The sequence below is a fragment of the Siphateles boraxobius genome, unplaced genomic scaffold (genome assembly GCF_051911475.1).
Source record: "Siphateles boraxobius isolate OS27281-9 unplaced genomic scaffold, OSU_SipBor_1 41, whole genome shotgun sequence".
Taxonomy (NCBI): domain Eukaryota; kingdom Metazoa; phylum Chordata; class Actinopteri; order Cypriniformes; family Leuciscidae; genus Siphateles; species Siphateles boraxobius.
In genome coordinates this window covers 5675662-5699554 of record NW_027509042.1, presented here as the reverse complement: position 1 = coordinate 5699554, position 23893 = coordinate 5675662, and the positions used below count along the sequence as shown (strand labels likewise).

The 23893-nt window shown below is 36.9% G+C and overlaps 2 protein-coding genes across 2 annotated transcripts; one reads left to right on the top strand and one right to left on the bottom strand.

Moving 5' to 3' along the window:
- Positions 1-597: 597 nt before the first annotated feature.
- On the bottom strand, positions 598-11775 carry capza1a (capping actin protein of muscle Z-line subunit alpha 1a). The gene is made up of 10 exons (XM_077197981.1): positions 11535-11775; positions 11097-11156; positions 7718-7781; positions 7115-7166; positions 6795-6858; positions 5027-5233; positions 4823-4902; positions 3005-3155; positions 1793-1855; positions 598-1639 (listed from the first exon to the last, which is right to left on the bottom strand). The coding sequence occupies exons 2-10, from the start codon at positions 11133-11135 to the stop codon at positions 1499-1501; spliced, it is 861 nt and encodes a 286-aa protein (XP_077054096.1). The 5' UTR covers positions 11136-11156; positions 11535-11775; the 3' UTR covers positions 598-1498.
- On the top strand, positions 11148-22113 carry mov10a (Mov10 RNA helicase a). The gene is made up of 22 exons (XM_077197951.1): positions 11148-12236; positions 12468-12573; positions 12757-12926; positions 13090-13331; positions 13442-13697; positions 14212-14352; positions 14447-14609; positions 14725-14876; positions 15688-15858; positions 16138-16285; positions 16372-16533; positions 17206-17309; positions 17413-17510; positions 17615-17713; positions 17820-17931; positions 18024-18141; positions 19763-19954; positions 20136-20198; positions 20294-20419; positions 20758-20846; positions 21750-21862; positions 21954-22113. The coding sequence occupies exons 1-22, from the start codon at positions 12118-12120 to the stop codon at positions 22010-22012; spliced, it is 3003 nt and encodes a 1000-aa protein (XP_077054066.1). The 5' UTR covers positions 11148-12117; the 3' UTR covers positions 22013-22113.
- The last annotated feature ends 1780 nt before the right edge of the window (positions 22114-23893 follow it).

Sequence of the window (23893 nt, the reverse complement as noted above, 5' to 3'; positions counted from 1 at the left end):
AACTCTTATAAAGGCTGAATAAATGCTAAATTCTAAAGGAAAACATCACCATTCGCAACTTAATTTCTGAGGCTAATGTATTATTAGGAACAATTCACAAATGTTCTGTATGAACACAGCCAGATGATTGACTACATTTGCCAAAACGTAGTATGAAAACACTTCTTGTTGCATAATGATGCGTAGTCTTTCACTTGATATTTAAATTCCTTTTTATAGAAAGAATCAAAAACAAACATTTTAGCATTTTAAGCAGGTGTGTAGAAAAGAACCAATAAAAATATGCATCAATTACAGAAGTTATTATAATCTGATATAATATTTGTATATATTTTATAATTTTATATAATGTGTCAACAATATAGAAAATAAAACCTAGTATTTAAAAAAAAAAAAATTCCGAATACCAAAACAACTTACTCAAAGAGAACCGATTCAGTGCCAAATTTCGAAATTCATGAAGCATTACTAAACAATACAAATAATCAGAACAAATTTATACCCCATTTGAAGTAAAATAAATATTAATATTGTATATAATATATATGGCATTAAAATTGCATTACCGTATATTATAAAACAAAATAATGTAGTCAGTTTGGTGCAAATCATTTATTACTCTGGGATCATATTTGTTCTTACATTTTGTAAAAAATAGTTAGCAATAAAAGCTAGGGTAGGAGGCTGAAGTGAGGGGTAACAAATATTTCGCGTAACTGCATACAGTATATATACCATTCTTAGACACCAGAGTACGATGATGGGACCATTTCCACACAGAACAGTAACCTGAAACGACTTGCTGTACAAATACAATGCTCACTTTGGCACAACCCTCTCTGTGATCAATTGACAGCACATTCAAATGATGGCACCTAACAACAACAAGCTTTAAAAAAAAAAAGACCAATTATTATGTGATGCGTAACTGGTGTAAAGATATTCTTCACAACTAGCCAGGGCTACGTATGGTTCCATGATTCCTAATGACTAAACATGAAGCAAAACTTTGGAGTGTCGACTTTCTAAAAAAAGGAAACGAAATGGACTCAATTGATCATATGGGCTAAGTGCAAACTGTTCAGTGTGTGTCAAGCATTGGGAGCGCTGATCTAGGGGGCGACGTAAGTGATATTGGTGGGGTGGTGGGGGGGGGGGGGGTGAAGTATTTGTGACGCTGTACACTGGTGTCATGGGAGGTATTTGTTCAACAGCAAAAAATTTTGCTAAACCCATTAAAACAAGCTTGCAGCCCTCCTAAAATACAGAAAAGGAGGCAGTCTCTTCAGCTGAGGTCAAACCGTGGCTTCTGGAAAACAAATAAATGAAAAAAAAAAATGAAAAAAAAAAAGACAGACACATGTTTAGCACACTTCTCGAAGGACCTTCTCGCCTTGGCCCTCCCTTGATTCAGGTATAGGTTCAAGTTTAGATGTGGGCCCCTCGTAGCTTGTCTCTTGGCTTGTAACGCGAGCAGGAGCGGAGGCATGCCGTGTGTCTAAGCGTTTTGCATCTCTTTGCCGATCTTGTAGCTGAGGATCTTGTTCCAGTCGATCTTGGTACGGGTGACGGGAAGCTGCCGACGTAAGGCCTTGAAGGTGGTGTCAGACATGGTCTGGTAGTTCTCACTGATGGCCGTCTGGAAAGCATACGGCAGGGGAACATCACACTTTGCACATTATAGATTTTATCAGGTGCCATGTAAGAATTCATTATCCTCTATCAAGAGTAACATTCAATGACAGTAATGTAAAACAAGGACTAACCAATCAAAATCAACTGGAAAACTAACCTGATATTCATTCTCAGCATTCTCAATGATTTTGACAAATTCCTTGGCAGTCTGTACCTCATTCTGTTGAAATATAAGAACAAAAAAAAACAAAAAAGATCACTAAACCACAAAAACAAAAGCACCAAATTAGCTCAGTCATAATTCCCTATTTTTTAAATGGTATTTCATTTTTTAATTATGGTTTTATTTCATTTTGGTGATTTTGTTCAGAATTAAATGGATTTCCTGGGCAATTTCATATTTCTTTCCTCTCTTATTATCTTCTCAACAAAGAAAGGGAGCATGTGGCGCTAGTACAACTAAATGAAAAGCAAAAGGAATAAAACATCAGGTGTTTAACTGATGCTTTTTCTAATTTATCATTCTCGTGTTGCTATTGTGAGCATTCGGAAATTGAGATTTGCTGTGAAAGTTTGCGGCAGCAAGCGGTCTAAATGAATATTATATTCTGGCAAACTGTACATCCAACAATGACAATTAAAAGTTATTATAATTAATAGCAGTTAGCTTAAGCAAAGATTCTTTTACAGATGCTTATTCTAATTGTACAGGCTTAAACAAAATCCCAATTGCGGTGATGTTAAATATATACTACTATGAGTGTGACGATACACTTAGCTCACGAAACGAGATGATACACGATATTGGGTTCACAAGAACAATACGAATTTTTTTTTGTTGGTAAATGTTAGTTTAAAATGACTTTTCTATTTTAATATATTTTGAAAATGCCATTTATTTCTGTGATGCCAAAGCTGAATTTTCAGCATCAGTGTCACATGATCCTTCAGAAATTATTCTAATATGCTGATTTGCTGCTCAAGAAAACATTTCTGATTATTAACAGTGTTGAGAGTAGTTGTGCTGCTTCATATTTTTTTATAACAAATTCTTTGATGAACAGAAAGTAAAAAAAAAAAGCAATTATTTGAAATAGAAATAATTTGTAACATTCTAAATGTCTTACTGTCAGGCAGCAACAGAGCTAACTATCAAATCCAAGATCTCAACAAAGCTCAGGAAACAAACAGTATTAGCTAAAATGTACTAAAAAGACTTCATCTATCAATACAGCACAACACCTATTTTTCATTAGAAATGTCATTCTTTGGGCAGCCGGCTGTTCCCTTTATCAGGCAACGTGTTTGTGTTGTACTGACTCATTGACAGGAAGTCTTGAGTTCAAGGACTCCGGTTCAAATAACTTACGTTGATGATCAGAGACTCTTGCACGTCCTTGTGGCTGACCAGCTGCACGTTGCCATCCTCATAATAATGAACCTGGATCTTCAGCACTCCCACCACCTGAGCACTGGGCTGAGAAATGGAGAACTTCCATTCCGATCGGCAGCGCCCGTTCCTGTGCGCAGAGAAATGGAGGAAGTTTAAATGGTAATCAGTCTTACAGACAAGAACAACAAGACTGATGGTATTTCTGGTAGTTTGATTGTGGAAAGAAAGCAATGTTGCATGCAATCCTGTATAATGGTTCATAGAGGATTATTACTATACTAAAAAACATTCACTATTTAGTTCCTAAAAATCTGTTATGGATAGGATGTCTCAAAGAAAGATGTTATTTTGTGCCGTTAAGTCACGTGTTGTGCTGTCTGTATGTGTGAAAGAACAAAGCTAGTTTGTCAGTACAGTGTGTAGCTGACCTTCGCCGTCTAGTGCACCTGTTCCCCATTCAAAAGACACATAATTGTATCTAGATACAGTTAAGTCACGATCTGGGTGGGGCAGAGCTCATTCCACACATCTAAAGATCATATATCATAATTGGAACAAATATCTGCCGGTATCTGCATCAGGCATTGAGCCTCATTCAAAGCAAAGAGTGAACAACTCTTATGTTTTTTTTCACTCGTTATGGGCCATTCACACAGAACGCGTTTTTACTTTTTTTTTTTTAAGTTCTTGAAGTGTGTTCTTAAACTTCTTTAACTTGAGCGCAGTGTTTTTAGAACGCTGTGTCATGTGCGAGACGCTGCAAAAGACAAGAGATTCAACGGTCAGACACGTCAGTCTAGCTTGTTTACATAGAAAAGCAGTGCAAATATAGCAGTGGAATAGAATAACATGTTCTGTTTGAACAGGCCCTTAGAGTACCAATAAAAAGTCTAGACGCACCTATTCATTCTTTATTATTACTTTTTTACACAGTTTAGCACAATGGGCCTTCTCAACTAACTTGACATGGTGCATCCTGGGAATTTCATTCATGACCCCTATTCAAACTGTAATTGTTTTAAAGGGAATGCAAGGTATTTTCAACATTAACGGGTTAGTCTGTGATTTTATTTTTTCCCAATCAAGGATGTCGATTAATAAAAACGCAACATGAAATACTACTAGAAATAATTTTTAAAAAGTGTGTGTTGTGTTCTTTCTTCGTTGAACATCTCTGGACTGGAACTCTAGTTGTCAGATGACATTCAGAAATGGCCGCTTTAGCTGATGTGAATTCGATAACTTGTTGATGTTGCGACAAACACAACAGATATATTCGTCTCATGGAAGAAAGTACATGGATTGTATTTTGTCGCATTTTTATTAAACTTGATTTCTCACTACATGTGCTTTTTCTGGGCAAGTCGAAGTGAGCTGCAGTGCTAATAGAGTCTCATGAACAAGCAAAGAAAACAAACATTCAAGGTCAGGATTTTCATTAAATAATAATTACAATTTTGATTTGTTTTTCACCAAACCCGATCATACACCCCCAGAACATTTGGAATATACAGCACGTGTTTCATTGGATCGTTCTGTGATACTTTTGCCTTTTTTTTGTTGTTTTTTTTAAAGCTTGGTGGTGGTCGTTATTCACTGCCATTATATAGACAAGAGTAAGTGGAATTTTTTTTTTTTATTCTCCTTTTGTGGTCCGAAAATGAAAGAAGTGCATAGAGCATTAGAACAACACAAGGGTGAGTAAATAATGACTTAATTGTAATTTTTGGGTGTACTAAACCTTTAAAGCTCAAGTCATACTATTGAAAACCGGATAAACAATCAAGAAATTACCAGAAATTTTTGGGCTGAAACTGATGACCCTCGATACAGGCAATGATGGTTTGCTGTCCATCAATGGTTTTCGCATAAACCTAAAGACAACAATAAAAGAACTGTCGACAAACGTGTGGCACAAAACACACTCTCACTTACAAACTGCTTTATTAAACAAGCTATTCCTTTAACATAAACCAAAATGAGATCTAGTGAACTCACAGTGCAGACTCCAGTGGGGTAATGGTCTTTGACATACGCCCTCAGAGCTTCGTCACAAGCATCCCTCCACGGCCTGAGGGCTGCCTCACCCTCATAAGGCTGTAGGTCACTCGCCTCTTTCCTCAGTTGGTCAAACTTGAACGACTGTTTCTTACGGGGGTCAAAGAATCGGCCGTGGCCAAGGTCTCCATGCTCTGTGATCAAAACCTGCAGTTTGGAAGCAGTTTAAGTACAATTTAATACAATATTCAGTTTAAAATACACACTTTTTTCCTGCTGTAGATTTAAAGGGATAGTTCACCCTAAAATGAAAATTCTGTCATTAATTACTCGCCCTCATGCCGTTCCAAACCCGTAAGACTTTCGTTCATCTTCGGAACACAAATTAATATCTTTTTAATTAAATTTGAGAGCTTTCTGTCCTTCCATTGACAGCCTATGCAACTACCACTTTCAAGCCAAAGTAGTAGTAAAGACATTATAAAAGTAATCCATGTGACTCCTGTAATTTAACCTAAATTTTATGAAGCAATGCAAGTGCTTTGTTTGTGCTTTTTTTTTTACCACTTAAAAATATTAATCTCCAACACGTGTTCACGAGAGCACCACGACGCATGCGTGTTGTGTTTTGACGCAAGAGTAGATGTTGTAGCCTGAACGCATGTCGGAGATTTCAGATTTCATTAAAATGATCTTCATTTGTGTTCCAAAGATGAACGAAAGTCCTACAAATTACATGAAGGTGAGGAATTAATGACAGAATTGTCCTTTTTGGGTGAACTATCCCTTTAAGTGTTTTGTCTAGCAGCAGATTACAATAACAATTCAAACTGAACACACTGAAGGTGGCCTGAGAGCCGAAACGTGTACTTTCCGCTTGTGTAAAATAAAAAATTAAGTAAAAAAACCTGCTGAATTTTGAGTGCGAGTCACAGTTGATTTTTTTAAATTAAAATTCAAATAACATTAGTTGTTTTCTTATCAACAGAAAATGGCATTCATGACCCATTTTATTCCAGTAATGTGAAGTATTTTAGAGAACCAGGATATTCACTGAGAAAAAATAACAAACCATAAGGCAGGACCTGGTTTTATTCGTTGATATACTGGATAGTTGGTGACAATCCATATTTCATTCGTCTTAAATATGAGTTTGCTAAAACAATGTCTAAAAAATATTTGGCTATTGGTTAAATTTTAGGTGACCGTCTAGGTCAAAATCGTGCACAAAATGACCAAGAATGTGTGTTAAAGGGATAGTTCACACAAAAATGTAAATTCTCTCATCATTTACTCACCCTAATGCCATCCCTGATGTATATGACTTTATTTCTTCAATTAAACACAAACAAAGATTTTTAGGAAAATAATCCATAGTAAAATAATCCATTAAATGGGTGCCGATATGACAGTAGACCAGAGGCAATGATTTATAGTTTAAAAAGTTAAAAATATTAGTATTTTTCTTAAACACCTATTGCTTCGCTTCAGAAGACATTTGATTGATCCACTGGGGTCGTATGGATAATCATCACGATCGCTGCGTGTGGTTTTTCAAAGCATCAAACAAGCGCCAGCCTTTCAATGGCATTACATGGACTTGCAAAGATGGATTATTTTCAACAACAACAAAAAATCCTATACTTCGGGGATGGCATGAGGATGAGTAAATGATGAGAGAATTTCCAATTTTGGTTGAACCATCCCTTAAAGAAAGTAAATAGGGTCCATTTCACTTCCTGGTGAACGTTAGGCGAACGTTAATCACCTGATCTTCACTTGCATCAAGTTTAGCAGGTGTGAACTGATCCATGTTGTACTGGGCAAAGGCACTGTCCAAACAGAAAACAATGTTTAGTATCATATTAAAATTTGAAACATTAACAGATAATCTCTGATTAATGATTCACAAAATGTTATCAAGGACTTTTGATAAAGCCACTTCTGCATAGATATATTCATTTTGTGAAGGGGATTCTGAACTGAAAGAGGCACTGAAAACTGGTTTTGCACAAATGGCCTCTGTTAGACAAAATCTAGACTTCATTTTATAGTACCATAATAGTACAATAAAGACAGGCTACTCACTGAGCCGCCCCTTCCCTGAGCAAATTGTCATTATTGAGCAGTAGCCGCACATCTGAAACCAAAGAAAAGGCATCATGTGATATCATGTGAACATTATGATGTCAGCAAGTAACGTTGTGACTTAAATAATACTATTTATTCAGCAAGGATGCATTGAATTGATCAAAGTAACAGTATAATGTAAATTTATGATGTAACAAAAATATTTTTAATACATTGCCCTTTTGAACTTTCTATTCATCAAAGAATCCTGAAATAAATGTATCACGGATTCCACAAAATAAAACTGAGCAGCAGAACTGTTTTCAACATTGATAATGATAGAAAAAAATTTCCTGAGAAGAATGACTTCTGAAGGATCACGTGACACTGAAAACTGGAGTAATGATGCTGAAAATTCAGTTTTGCATCACAGGAATGAAATACATTTGAAAATATACTACAATAGAAAACCGTTATTTTTAAACTGCTATAACAACCTTGCTGAGCAAGAGAGACGTTTTTCAAAAATCTTAAGATCTTAAAATGCAGGAGGTACAAAATATACCAGGTGTGCTTCTATGTCTTTATGATATCTGTATACATTTTTAATGAACGTTTTACCATTGAAGACTTCATTGAACTCTCCAGGGGGAGCATGGATGACAAAATTTGCAGCAATGCGGACCTGTGGAAAAAGAAAAGTAAAACTTATGAAGAAAGTGCGAGCGCTGCATAGTGCATACACATGCAAAATTCATGTCAAGTGTTTGTTCAAAACCAACGCTTCCAGAAAACGTCTAAAACATTAAAAACTTTCGAGAATAGTTGGGGTATTATGCATATACAAACATTTCCATAGACTCTAAAGCCTGTTTTATGCTTCTGCGTCGAAACGACGGCGTACCCCCGCAGACCCCTCTGCGTCGCCGCGAACCCCTCCGCCGTAGCTCGACGTGCACCTCCAAAAAATTTTAACTCCGCATCGAGGCGACGCAGACCACAAGGGCTGTGATTGGTCAGATGCACCGCGATGCAGCTCAACCTGACGCAGAACCATAAAACGGCCACGACGCCGTAGGAGTGACGGCGTAGCTACGCCGTGGAGTTGACGCAGAAGCATAATGAGGCCTTAAGAGCCACAAGCAACACTTATCAGCTAAATGAAGCTAGTATCTTTGCATTTCCTTTGAAAACAGGTCAAATGGTGCCTTAGTTACACACTGTGCCCACATCGGGTCACTCCTTAGAAGGTGGCAGGGCTGAGGCTTTTCTTAGCAGTGCACATGTAAGCATTATGGGCCAGGCAGTGACACCGAGTCCTGCTCTGACTGCCATTCTGGACTCATTCCAGTGGAAACCACTACAAGATCTGTCTTCACTGACAAACCTAACAGACTAAAAAACAAATACTGTAAAAACCACCAGTTGAGTATATTTTGTCCACAATTAACTGAGAAAAAATACATTTGGTTATGTCATTTGGAAATGCAATGGTTCAAATCCAATTTGTAAGAATGATTAAACATATGCAAACCATCTAATAAAGAAAATATAAACTTACACATCGTATAATAACTTTCAATTCTATTGAAAGTTTAGAAGTTATCTAGGATGCCTAAAAAAAGTTTTGTTTCTCCAAAACATTCCTTGCATCAAAGCTAAAATATGTGCAACAAAATCATGCCTGATATTGACGTTTTTCTGATGGTTGTTCTGATTGGACCCTGGGGTGTTCTCTTGCATGACAGCATTTCTAAAACCTAAATTTGATCCGTATGTAGAAATAAAGCACACATGCACATTTTCTGACACAAAATAATTTGGTGTTTTTGGTTTTGTTGTCCAATCACATGATCAAAAAAGTTAACCTTTATTATTGATAGGCGCTGAGGTAAATTAATGCATTATTGTAGAGGAGTTAATAACTGGCCCACACAATATACAGAATTAATTAAGTATTTATATCACTTTATTATGTACTATTGTACACCCAAAGTGCTTTACAATCATATCAGAATTTTAATTTCCTGTCATTAATGGAAATCTACAAATTACTCATAACATAAAAAACAGCCTGTTTTCCACCGGTATACAACAATAAAAAAAATGTGTGGTTGAATTCTCCATCTTGCTCACACTTTTAGTTGGAAGAAGCAATCTGCTCAATTCCCGTACAACTGCTTTAATATAACAAAAATTTTAAAGGATTAGTTCACCCAAAAAATGAAAATGCTGTCATTAATAATTACTCACCTTCATGTTATTCCAAACCCGTTAGACTTTCTTTCATCTTCTGAACACAAATGAAGATCTTTTTAATGAAATCGGAGAGCTTTCTGTCCCTTTATAGAAAGCTACACAACTACCACTTTGACGCTTCAAAAAGTTCATAAAGAGACCGTAAAACTAATCCATATGATTTAAGCAGTTTAGTCAATTTTCTGAAAAGACTTGACCGCTTTATATAATAAACAGATTTAGGCTATTATTCACATATAAACATTGATCAGCAAACATAAACAGAAGCTCAACCGAACCTGCTTGATGCAGAAGAATGAACCTCATTGGCTCAATGAGCAGGTTGATTAAAATTTATATGTGAATAAAAGCCTAAACTCAATCTGTTTATTATATCACATATAGCGATCGAGTCTCTTCAGAAAAGTTGGACTAAACCACGTTTTACAATCTCTTTATGAACCTTTTGAAGCGTCAAAGTGGTAGTTGCCTAGCAGAAAGCTCTCAGATTTCATCAAAAAGATCTTCATTTGTGTTGAAGATGAACGAAAGAGTTTGGAACAACATGAGGGTGAGTAATTAATGACAGAATTTTCATTTTGGGGTGAACTATCCCTTTATGATTTCAAAGCATACTAAAATAGTGTGTTCAACATTATTATCCTATATGTATAACTTATAACATCTAAAAAAAAAAAACAAGAAAAACATTATTTTCTCTTTTTTTACATTAAAAAACTGTACCCTTAAGTACAGCATAAATTAGGCAATCTTTAGCTCTCACGGATGTTAGACAAACATATCAGGGGTATCTAAATATCACATCTACGCTACTCAAACTTCAGCAGTTTGCAGCTGCAACAACCTCTCCACATCTAAGCATTTCTGAAATGCTTCTTTTCTCCTTCAACTAGCCTCAACACGACCGCTTATCATTTGCAGAGTTAGAGGGGCGAGTTCGCAAATAAAAACAGCCCGTGACTCGCGTCGGCTGGGTGGGAGAGGGAGACCGGAAGAGCCGCGCGCATGTAAGAGCATGCAGAAAGAGGGCTGGGTCACCACCAACACTCAGCTGAGAATACAAACAAGACCAGCGCTGAGGTTGCGCCCCTGTTTCAGAGCAAGGAAAGAACTTCCTCTTGGCCTCGGTCAGCACATACATCCAAAACGGCAAATTAAATAAAGCCATTTATATATGCGATAAGATTAGAAACAAATACACATATATAGCAACAGTGATCTAAAATAAGTTTGTTATACGACACTCGACTGTCATAACATGCTAAGTTATATGACAGAGAATAAAAAGTGCATTACTTTAAATATACATGTTATATACTACAGATAAATTGTCAATCCTGATTAAGTTATTTTCCACCCTTATTTAGATACCTCAGCAATCAGCCTCTACTAATAGTCCGTATATTCAACAATTCTTCCAATCTTGATGTGAAACCGCTACTATTATGTAGTAGAATACATTTTCAACAAGTAAAAAAAGCATATTAATCGCTAATCTTAGTCACCATCTAACACAGGCTAGCGTCTCTGAGAGGTGCGATCTTCGATTAGATCGAGTTTCAGTTAACTGTTAGCCTGCTAGCTTCCTTAGCACACTCTTCATCGCGGATTTTATAGGCTTTAAAACATCCAATGTGCATAATAACATATATGACATGTTCATGAGAGTATAAAAGTTGTACATATACCAATAACAGACAAGGGAAGATAAATCAGGGAGCCTCGAAAGATAATCATATACCTTCTCCTCGTCGGAAAGCTGTTCCTCAAAGTCCGCCATCTTGGCTCAATTGGACCTGCCCTGTCAAAGTGCACCACGGGAAAACAATCGTAAACATGACAAAGAGTTCAAAATGCATATTTACCAAACGTTATGTTTAGCTATTAAAGTTTGTTTATTGCACTCTGTGACGCCTGTCACGTAAGCTTTAATGAAAAATATATTATCTATACGCAGAAACGTATTATTCTATTTAATTTTTTTCATAATGTTTTGATCATAGACTGTAAAAAAGTTTCGGTTCAGTAAATACTAAAAAAAGTTGTCATTCATGTTTTAAGCGAAATAGCCATTTACAGAATTATTCAAGCATATAACCTGTAGAATATTATTTAATTTTAATAGAAATAAACATTCGTTATTTTAATTTGTACGGAGGTGCTAGTATTATTACCTTACCTTGCTTTAATTGCACATATTCAATAATGTCTAAATTTCCATTATATATATATCGCTCTGCTCAATACAAATTGTATCAAGCCATATTTGGTTATGCATACACTAATGGCTACTGGAATATACATTTCCCTGATTTGACGGAAATGAAGACGCCTAGTTTCTAAAGTCAAGATCTACAAATCTTGATTGAGTTTTTAATTAAATAGCCCCATCCAGGTTATTAACTATCCATGAAAGGGTCGCTCCATTATGGATGTTATGTAACGTCACTGTTTTAGGGAGTGTCGCGAAAGAGTGTTTCTCATTATGGAATTTTATTTACACCTATATTGACCAGTAAATTCGAAATATAAGCAAAACAATGTGTCTCTCTTCGATATTTATGAAGTGGTTCCTTTTTTGAGTAGTCAATAGCATTACTTAAATAGTGAAGAAAATGTCAATGCTCCCTAGTGCGGTAATTTGTTGATGTACCCTTGCTTGGTTACCATTGCATACAGTCACTCCGTCAGTTTCGATTCCGGAATCAGCTAGACCAGACAACATCCCAAACATAAACTACTGACATATAAACAACAGCACAATGCCTTTTCTCAGAACATCATACGAAGTAGGGCTTGATTTTCTCGAGTTTCTGGGGCAGAGGATCTCGAAAACTGACATAAACGAACTTCGGGATATTTACAACTTTGAGTTTAAAAGGTTTGCAACAGTGACTCAGAGTCAACAGTTCAATGTCTGACTCATATATTTTATTCTATTATATTAATTGATGTCATCTTTTGCTTTATTTTGTCTTTGTAATAAGTGTGTTTTGTATATAATCCTATCGTGTATGGTAACTTTCCTTTGTCAGCATGCCTTTATTTACATTAAAGCAATAGCTTTGTTTTTCCAGGCTGAAATCAGTTGTATGTTATTGTTTGTTTTCAGAGATGGAAGAAAAGAACCCTCATTTTCCAATGTGATCAATGCCTTAAAAGTTTTCAACAAAGCTACTACAGGGCGTGGGAAAGTTGTGTTTCATGGAAAACCAAAGGTGAGAACTTAAATGATCATATTTTGTGTCTTTGGGTCCATTTCTGTAAGCTTTGAGATCTTCTACTGTACTCATAAATGTGACAAACTACTTAACTTCAGCATCAAGCCATTTCAATTAGATGTTTAAGCAAACAAGATAAATCATTGCGTTTTCATCTCTCTTCTCTTCTCCTCCTGACAGGTGCGCGTGTACTACTGCGATCAGTGGAAGTCCTTCACACAGCAGAACACCATGTCAGCCACAGATTCTGTCCCAGCATCCTCTTCCTCATCTCCTCCGACCACTAAGCCTGTCCTGACCCCTAAGAAGAAGCTCGCTTCAGAAATCCTCAACAAACTCAGAGTGAAACGGTGATCATCAGAGATATAATTCTACCTTTTTTTTTGTGGCTGTCTAGGAAAAATAAAATCAACTTTAACTATATAATTAATAATGTGAAAGTAATCACAGGCTTCCCTTCTCAATGGCACATTTTCCTTTTGAAACTCATTGTTAGATATGTCTTTGTTTTAGAGCTGAGCTCATCAAAGACAAAGGAGGTGTTGAAATAACCTCTGACCCCAAGGCCACCAAAGGGAAGGTTATGTTCATCATCAAGGAGCTAGGGAAGCTGTCCGTGGTGAAGTTTCACATCGTAAACCGGGCCGAGAGCTGTGTCTACTTCACATACTACACAGCCTTGCACAAGATGCGCTGCTTTACTCTCTTGGATACGAGGAGAGTGAACCGTGTTTCTCCTCTTCTCCTCTGTCCAGGTGAGAAAAACTTTGAGACCATAATTTAATAGATAGATAGATAAACAAATGAAAATGTATATAGGTTGTCTGATGTTCACAAAAATGTCACATTAATGTCTTCCTGCTAGGTGAGAGTTATGTTGTTGAAGTGCATTACAACGTCCACCATCACGGACACTTTCCAGCTACCATGTACTTTGAGTTCTGCCCAGAGACGGATCCTCCAGGTCCTGCTAAGCCCTTCTGCATAGTCCGTGAACTGGAGGCATTGGTTCAGACTGGACTAGCTGAAACATTGGGCCCAGAGAGCCCATATAACCCCAAACAGAACAGACGACTCCGCTCAGAGAACAGGATTGTGGAAGAAGGGGTCCAACCTGAGAGGTTAGATCTATCTATCTATCTATCTATCTATCTATCTATCTATCTATCTATCTATCTATCTATCTATCTATTAGTCTATATATGTGTCTGTCTGTCCATCCATCATCCATCTGTCTTCTATGTATCCGTCTACATATGTCTGTCTGTCTGTCTGTCCATCTATCTATCTATCCATCTATCTGTCTGTCTCTCTGTCTGTAGTATGTCTGTGTTCTATGTATCCGTCTATATATGTGTCCATCCTCCTAACTATCTATCTATCTATCTATCTATCTATCTATCTATATATCTATCGATCTATCTATTTATCTATTTATCTATTTATCTATCGATTCATCTATCCATCTGTCTGTCTGTCTGTAGTATGTCTGTGTTCTATGTATCCATCTATATATTTGTCTGTCTGTCATTTATCTTTTCTATCTACCTTTTAGCATACTAGCAGCTCACTTCCTAGAATGGTAAGCAGATTCTGTGTTGTTGAATCACTTTTATCCCCATTCTATTTTTATAGTTCCATCAAACATGATCTGGTGATTATGTTGAAGTTGAAAGCATATAAGTACCCAGCCTACTTGAAGGAGTTGGCCAAACACAAGCTGGAGGACTCCGAGCGCCTGTCACCCTCAGTAAGACAGCAACTTCCCAGAGTGAGGCAAGCATGGACTCTTTTAGAACAAAGAAATGGTGTTGAAAACACAGCTCTCTCTCTTTCTGAGTGTTCATTGGTCTTATTTGTATTTTCTCAGGCGAGTGCTGGACACTGCGCTTTGCATGAAGAACTACACTGAGCGCTTTCACCTCCTTCTATACCTGGAAGAGATTCAGATGGAGGTGGACATCAGGAAGTATGATCTCTCTGGCAAGACCATGACCCTCGACAAAGAAAACAAAAGGTTGCTCGTTCTCAAAGTGAGTGAGAAACAAAATGATCACCAAATGTGCTCTTGTTTATGTCAGATGTTACTACAGATATCATGATGTCAATCACAATCTTTTTAATGATTACTTTATGTCTTTAACTCAGGTACCAGGGGTGGCAGAGAACAGACCGTCCGTACTGCGAGGAGATAAACTGAACGCGTGTGTGTCAAAGGACAAGAACCAGCCCGTCACATTCTATGAAGGCTATGTCCATCGTGTAGAACTTGAGAGAGTTAAACTCGGCTTCTCAAAAAAGTATGAAATATGTACAATTACAAACAATGTTAACATAATACATAGCTTCCATAGATAGTAACTACACTGTGAAATATTTTTTAATGCACCGGTATTATGAATATGTGAAATAATAATATATAATTTCATAAAATATTGAATTACTAAATACTTTTACTAAATTACTAAATAAATCTCAAATCAATTGTATATATATATGCTACTGTTCAAAAGTTTGGGGTCAGTGAGATTTTTTTTTTAAAGAAATGTATACTTTTTAGCAAGGATGCAATAAATTTATGAAAAGTCATTGATGGACTTTTACATTGCTATAATACAAAAAACAATTTCAAAAAATGCTGTTCTTTTGAACTTTCTATTCAGCAAAGAATCCTGAAAAAAAGTGTATAATGGTTCCCACAAAAATATTAAGCAGCACAACTGTTTTTTGAAATGTTTCTTGAGCAGCAAAACAGCATATTAGAATGATTTCTGAAGGATCATGTGACACTGATGACTGGAGGAATGATCCTGAAAATGCAGCTTTTTTCATCAAAGGAATAAATTAAATTTAATATAATAATATAAATATAAATTATATCAAATATTTCTTTCAACAGTTTTTCAAACTTGACAGACAGTAATAGCCTTCATTAAGTCTTAAATAATAGTAGCCTTCATTAAAACCATGAATTGACATTTCTAAATAACACAGTGGTTAACAAATCCTTAGCTAGAATGTTACACATTTTTTAATAGATAAAAAGCCTTGTTTTAGACACATCCTATCTGAGCTGTAAAAAGCTATTCCTTTTTGGTATTGTGATTGTAGGCTTCTCCAGAAGTTTGTCAACAACATGAAGTTTGATGTGGAGTTCAACATCAATCGCTTCCCCTTGAATCTTCAGCACAGGGCGGTGGAGCTCGCTGCCAAGCACGAACTGGGCGATGTGTTGTTCCCCTCTGATAAGGGCATTGGACACACTGCACTACCAAACCTCAGGTCTGCACACTTACACACGACTGTTTATAGACAGCTACTGTATATCCACACATGTGCAAGGAATTTCCTCCCTGATTATGTCATTAGGAGAGGAACACAAACAAAATGGAACTTGAGCTATTTATATCTATGTAAAATTTAAAAAAAAGTATACTTTTGGCCCCCACTGTGTGTGTGTGTGTGTGTGTGTGTGTGTGTGTGTGTGCGCGTGCGCGCGCGTGCGTGCGTGCGTGCGTGTGTGTGTTTTTCTCATAAAATCTTATTGTGTTCATCCTCAAGGATGTTCAACAAAGATTTAGAGAACAACCCTGAGCAGAAGGCGGCAGTGCAACACATCCTGTCAGGCACATCCAAACCAGCACCTTACTTGATCTTTGGACCCCCAGGTACAGGCAAAACTGTCACAGTAGTGGAAGCCATAAAGCAGGTAAAGGCAATCATTAGGACTACTTCATGTGTTTATTGCAGTATTAAACATCTATGTGACTCATGTGTGTTTGTTTGTTGCATCAGGTGAATAAGTCAGAAGCCACGACCCATATCCTGGCCTGTGCTCCCTCAAACAGCGCCTGTGACCTCCTGTGTGAGAGGCTGTTAGGATATGTGGACGCACATCGCCTCTACCGACTTTATGCCCCCAGTAGAGACCCGCGCACTGTACCGCAGAAACTGCTGGTAAGACATATGCATGGGGTATGTCAGGAGTGGCATACTACCATTCTTCTCGTACTTTTTGAAGGCTGTATGTATCGTGCACAAATGTTCTCTATACTTGGAATATGCAGGTGGCAACTAAAGTACACTGTGCAGAATACAATAAAATGCAGTTTGTTTCAGGATTGACAAATGTTATTAATAATATTATTATTCCAAAAATATGAAACATATAATTTTTATAATTCTTAACTATATATAGTTAAGGAAATATATTATTTATATTAAAATGACTGATATAATATGTTTATGAAAAATGTAATCAGTACAGTATGCAATACAATATGCAATATACAATTCAGTATGTATATATATTTGTGTGTGTGTATGTGAATATTTATAATACTCTAACCTATAATATTTAACTATATATATATATATATATATATATATATATAATTTTAATATCTAATATAAATAAAATGTTAATTTATAATATATATATATATATATATATAGTTAAATATTATAGGTTAGAGTATTATAAATACTTACATACACACACACATATATATATATATATATATATATATATATATATATATATATATATATATACATACTGTATTGTATATTGCATATTGTATTGCATACTGTACTGAGTAACTTATTCCTAAATATCGATTCCTACAGAAACACAGTAACTGGAATAAAGATCAGGACAGCTTCCTGCTCCCATCTCAAAAGGTTTTGATGAACTACACTGTCATTGTTGTTACACTGGTCACCGCTGGAAGGTACTGTCACAGTCCTGTCATATTCTCTGTCACATTACCTTGTGCTAGCTAGGATGTTCTGCTGTGATGGCTAAAAATTCATATTTATTGGTGTTCTCTTCAGGCTCGTGTCAGGAGGTTTTGCTAAGGGTCACTTCACACACATTTTCATAGATGAGGCTGGACAAGCCGTGGAGCCTGAGTGTATCATCGGAATTGCGGGTAAAGGAGGAAGGGTTGGGAGAGGAGAATGAGAACATGAATTAGAACACAAACAGATAAACAGATTGTTCATTTCTACATTGCGCCCGCTTTCTGTGCCCAAGGTTTGCTCTACCCTGGGAAGGGCCAGCTGGTTTTGGCCGGAGACCCGCAGCAGTTGGGCCCTGTTTTGAGATCTCCACTGGCACAACTACACGGACTGGGTACTCAAAATATTTTTCATGGTTTCCTTCATATTTTTTCATTGGTTGTTTCTTCTTTAACTCAGTTAGATTTCAGTCCTAACATATATCGTTTGATATTAAACAGGTCAGTCCCTTCTGGAGAGGCTAATGAAACAGAACACTCTCTATCAGAAGAGCCAGGATGCTCATTCTGGATATGACAGCCGCTTCGTCACCAAACTTCTCCGCAACTACAGGTACCGATGGGGTATTTTTTTCTCTCATCGATTTTTGATGTCATAAGTGTTGACGGATGACTTACAGTTGAGGTATTCTCACCCCATCCCAGGTCTCATCCCGCCATCCTCAAGATCCCCAACGAGCTCTTCTATGAGAATGAGCTGCAGGTGTTTGCGAACCAGATGGAGCGTGAGGCCTTCTGTCGCTGTGAGCATCTCCCTAAAGAGGTACCAGACCGCTGTACAAAAGCTCATTTGAGTTTTTGTGTCTGACGAAGATGTAAGAAGCAAAGAAATGTGCTGTGCTTTCCCACAAGCACTCGTTTAGGGTAATGATCTTTCATGGTTTTATCTATAATATTTTATCTAGAGCCCAAAGTGCTTCATTCAAGCCCTTTCTGCTCCATGCGCGTTGCTTCTCTCTGTCCCTCGCTAAAAACGTAAAGCGCCACATTAAGCGCTGCAGACAATATGGTTATTTTTATAACAACAGAAGCAGAAACACGTTGAGCAGCAAAATAGACACTTTCACTAAAACACTGCAGAAAACGAGAATGCAGCTAATAAAATTTTTTGTATCTGTCATATGGATGACCGTTTAAAAATTCTTTGAAATCACTGTTTTGGCTCTCTGGACCCAAAATTCTCATCTTTGATTCATCTCTGAACTTTAATTGAAAACCCCTGGTATAGAACATTTTAATAATCTAAAGAACCCTTTTCCATTATAAAAAACCTTTAGTGCAATGGAAGGGTTCCATGGATGTTAAAGGTTCTTCATGGAACAATAAATGCCAACAAATGTTTATTTTAAACAACCTATATTTTTTAATGAGTGTTGTCGAGTTATCTATGTGTTAGAGTATGTGTCACTATTCAGGGGTGCATGTCCCGTACAATGACGTAACTCACTGCTTAACCACCATAGTATGAGGCATTGTTGTTTAAACTAATTAGCAAGTCACGACTGTTTACCGAAACCGGTCACACCTCTGTTGTCTGACCCATTTTATTCAACCATATAGGACAGTCAATAAAGGGATAGTTCACCCAAAAATGAAAATTCTGTCATCATTTACTCACCCTTATATTGTGCCAAACCTGAACACAAAAGAAAATATTTTGAAGAATATTGGTAATCAAAGAATTGACGGTAGCCATTGACTTTTATAGTAAGAAAAAAAAATACTACGGAAGTCAGTGGCTACCATCAAATGTCTGGTTACCAACATTCTTCAAAATATATTCTTTTTTCGTTTCGCAAGTAATGTATATAATATTATTATAGTTATTTGCATACACAACAGAAAGGCAGTATTTTTTACCACATTAACATGCAGTATTTGGCATACACTTTACTCCTGTATACATTCGCTACATTCAATCTCCACATAATGAAATTTTTCTGGCATGCTGCTTTTTCCCCGTTATATTAAGGGAACCTTAAGTATGATGTACTAGGGAACCTGCGATGAATCAAACATCAAATAAAACATATTTGATGTTTGATTCATCGCAGGTTCCCTCATACATCATACTTAAGGTTCCCCTATGCATTTATCCACATGCGCTATCCTCAAAAACAGCGCTGATTGTTGACATGCTAAAATATATAGATTAAGTATAAAAGATATAGAATGTACTGAATATTAGCTTGATTATTGTGGCCAAGAGTGGTTTGTTATGTTGTTTGCGTATGTTTGTTGGAACTATGGTTGGTAATGACAGAACTTGTGGACTCTTTCGGGAGATGCAGATAAGTATTTTTTTTAAAAAAGGTGAAAATAGGAAGCTACAAATATTGTACAATAAATGAATAAAGCACTTTTCTTGTTTCTGTGACGAACAGGGATTTCCTGTTGTGTTTCATGGAGTGATGGGGAAAGATGAAAGAGAGGCCAACAGCCCTTCATTCTTCAACGTGACAGAGATCGAGGTCATCGTCAGCTACCTCAACAAGCTCCTGGAAACGCAGGGCAAGAAGGGCCTGCCAAAACTCAGCGCCAATGACATTGGCATTATCGCTCCTTACAGGAAACAGGCAAGACTGAGAAAGTACTGTGTGGTAAAATTAGCTTAGAATAAAATGTAGGATTTTAAATCCTATTGGATAAAATATATTTTTTTTTTTAGAAAATGTATTATATTACTAAAGAAAAATGGCAACATTTGGAGCAAAAAAGAATCAAACCCATCTTTATTTTTTCCCCCATTAATTTAAGGTGGAAAAAATTCGGAAAGCTCTGAACACTGTGACGGAGTTACGCAAGTGGAAAGAAATCAAGGTTGGCATGTGAATTTCTTTTTTCTTTTCCCCTCAAATTGCCTCTCTGAACTCAGAATAAGTGATTTCTGCTGTTTGATTATTTGACTTTTGCAGGTGGGGTCAGTGGAAGAGTTTCAGGGACAAGAGAGAAAAGTTATCATAGTTTCTACTGTCCGTAGTAGCGTCAACTATGTCAAGATGGACCAAGACTTCAACATTGGCTTCCTCTCAAATGAGAAGGTGTATATAATTAATCTCTATTGGATAAGTAGCCATTTTTACTGCACTAAATCAATTATATATACATATACACAACCATACAAAAGTTTGATTTTGAAAGAGTCTCTTATATGCTCACTATGGATACAATTAATTTATCAAAATACAATAAAGGAGTAATATTGTGAAATATTACAATTTTTTTAGCTGCAAGAGTAAAAGTTAAAAAGTTTATCACAGAAGCTCGTAATCATAGAAAAATTAGGAAAAGAGGTCTAATGCATGTTTCTGACCATCTGTTTGGACTTAGTTCAGAGAAATTATGCCATCCTGTAGTAAACCTTTTCTGTTGCCCACAGAGGTTTAATGTGGCCATAACGAGAGCCAAAGCCCTACTCATTGTGGTGGGAAACCCAGTTATCCTAAGCAAGGATCCTACTTGGCAGAGGTAAGACCCTAGTTATGGTAACCCCGATGGCAACTAGTCCAAATCTTTAATGGCATGCCCGCATGAAGCGTGTAGCACTCAAAGAGCAAAATGCAAAATGAGCAAACAGCAAGCTTCAATCTGATTGGCTGCCAGCATTGTTTATAACATACCATATTAGCATTTCTTATGCAAAACAGCATGCCATTAATTACTCACCCTCATGTCGTTCCAAACCCGTAAGACTTTCGTTCATCTTCGGATCAAAAATGAAGATCTTTTTGATGAAATCTGAGAGCTTTCTGTCCCTCCATTGACAGTTACGCAACTACCACTTTGACGCTTCAAAAAGCTCATAAAGAGATCGTAAAACGAATCCATATGAATCAAGCCGTTTAGTCCAAATTTTCTGAAGAGACTCAATCGCTTTATATGATGAACAGAATGAATTTACTTTTATTCACATATAAACATTGATCAGCAAATATTAAACAGAAGCTCAAACGTGCTGCGCAACACGAGAATGAACCTCATTGGTTCTCGCACGTCAAACGAACATGTTTGAGCTTCTGTTTACCACAACTGATGTGTGAGTTGATGAATCTTTATATGTGAATAAAAACCTAAATTCAATCTGTTCATCATATAAAGTGATCGAGTCTCTTCAGAAGATTTGGACTAAACCGCTCGATTCACATGAATTAGTTTTAAGATCTCTTTATGAACTTTTTGAAGCGTCAAATTGGTAGTTGGGAAAGATCTTCATTTGTGTTCAGAAGATGAACGAAAGTCTTACGGGTTTGGAACAACATGAGGGTGAGGAATTAATGACAGAATTTTCATTTTGGGGTGAACTATCCCTTTAACTGATAATCTGTTCCACACTGTATGCAGTAGTTTATTAGTGTGCATTTATTTGTGTAGGTTTATCCGGTACTGTGAGCTTGAGCAGGGCAACACTGGCTTTGACTACAAAGATGCTGAAGGAGAGGCGGATGTGGTCAGCCGTCTGGCATCTTTAAAAATCAGCTCTGAAGGTACGCAGCCTTACATAACACATCCAGACGTGTATTGTGTGAGTGTGAGTGTATTATGTGCTGGTATGACTCATTGATTGTTCATGTCTAGATACGGACGAGAGTCCACTACAGCAGCATGTGCACCCGGAGTGGAGAGCTGAACAATGAGGACCAGATTCACAACAATCAAATGAGACCATCAGTGTACATCTCAAGAAAATGTGAAATCACTTTTTTATCAGTAAAGCAGTATTGATTTGTCACATGAACTCTCTCTAATGTTGATTGCAGCTGGTAAAACAATCCATATGACCGATTCATTTCATAATACAGCAAAACAGTCAATTTATTCAGTGGTGTAGTCTACGTGATACGCAGGTATACGCCGTATACCCACTAGAAAATGTCAAGGATTTCCGTATACCCACTTTAAAAAGCGTGAGGATTCATAACAACATCGTTTTGTGAAAGAACTTTCATTCATAAATTCACCCCCCGTGACGTCTGTGTTTGCGCAGCGACACGGATCGAATCGCGGAATCCAGCAACAAATGTAATTTAGCCTACTGTAAAGCGGAACGTCATGCAATTGAAATAAACTCTGAATGTTCTGCGTGTTTCTGTGAATGAGCGCTCAATGTGTGCTCTCCTACACACTGACGCGCGCGTGACACTCGTGGTGTTTCCAGCGTCTATGAGGAGGACATGCACACATTTGAACTTCATTGCAGAGCTTTTATGAGAGTCACTTCACAAGAATTTTACCATTTCATTTGATAAAACTATCGTCATTCATTCGTATCATACACACTCACAAACTTTAAAGTCTTCATGACAACCTGTCAAAATCAAAGTTTTGTATAACTTGAAGAAAATATAACAGAAATATATTGCTATTGCACAGTAGAGTATACTTCAAGTAGGCCTAATAATAATAATAATAATAGTTTATTAAAACACAGAAGCTCAAATGGCTTTAATTTACAACCCACCAAAATAAAAGTTTGTAGAGATAAAGAAATTGCATAGTGAGATGTACTTTTTAAAATAATTATAATCAAATCTATTAAAACATAATTTTAAAGGAATATCACACAAGTTTTTAAAAAGTAAATTTGTATCTGTGCTTATAATGTTTAAGTCTTTTAATTGTCAGCTGATAAAACATGTGCTTCAGGGACCATATTCATATAACATCTAAGGCTAAATGTAGCTCTTTAATGGCTGAGTTAGATGGCGAGTAGCACTAAACAGTATAAAATGGGTGGCGACGGCGGCGGCGGCAGCGGCGGGCGGGCGGGCATTTAGGCGAGGGGGGGTTTGGGCTGGTACATCACTACAAAAAACTAGACTACTACACCACTGTATACTACTGAGTTAATACTGGAGATTCTAGCACTTATGCAAACTGATGTAGATCAAAGATCAAACGCAATATCACTTTTACTAACTGTGCGTTCACACCGCCGCCGGCGAGAGCGGCAAAATTCGCTCGCGCCGCCCTGCCAACGACGCCGTAGAAATATTCATGGATGTTTTGGTGCTCTGACATAGATCGAATGCTTGGTCTTTTTTTAACTTTATTTAAAGGGGCCACAAAGCAAACAAGCATGTTGATCAGTATTTGTGCAGACTGGCCACACGTAGGGTACGAGTTAACCTCATGAAATCTTTTAAATGTGAAAAGAAAATGATCCATGGAAGGAACTTAACAATTACAGCAACTTTGCTAACAAAATAAACATATTCCATATGCGTGGTGTAACTTTTATGTTCATTATCAACCTCTAGTCTAATTTCAACATGCAGTTTATAGGAGATGTTTACTAGACTTGTTTTTTTATTTATGTCCCTGTACGTAAACAAGTCATACAGCAATGGGAAATGTGGTTGGAACCAAAGTTTACAGGATGGCATTCTCTGGAATCCTCTCAGACGGAGGACTTCTACATTCTGATTGGTTACAGCCGAACCGCGTTATAGCTTATTACCATAAAGTTGACCTGATTTAAACTCTCCTCGCCGTCCAAGACTCGGAGCTCCGGTCTC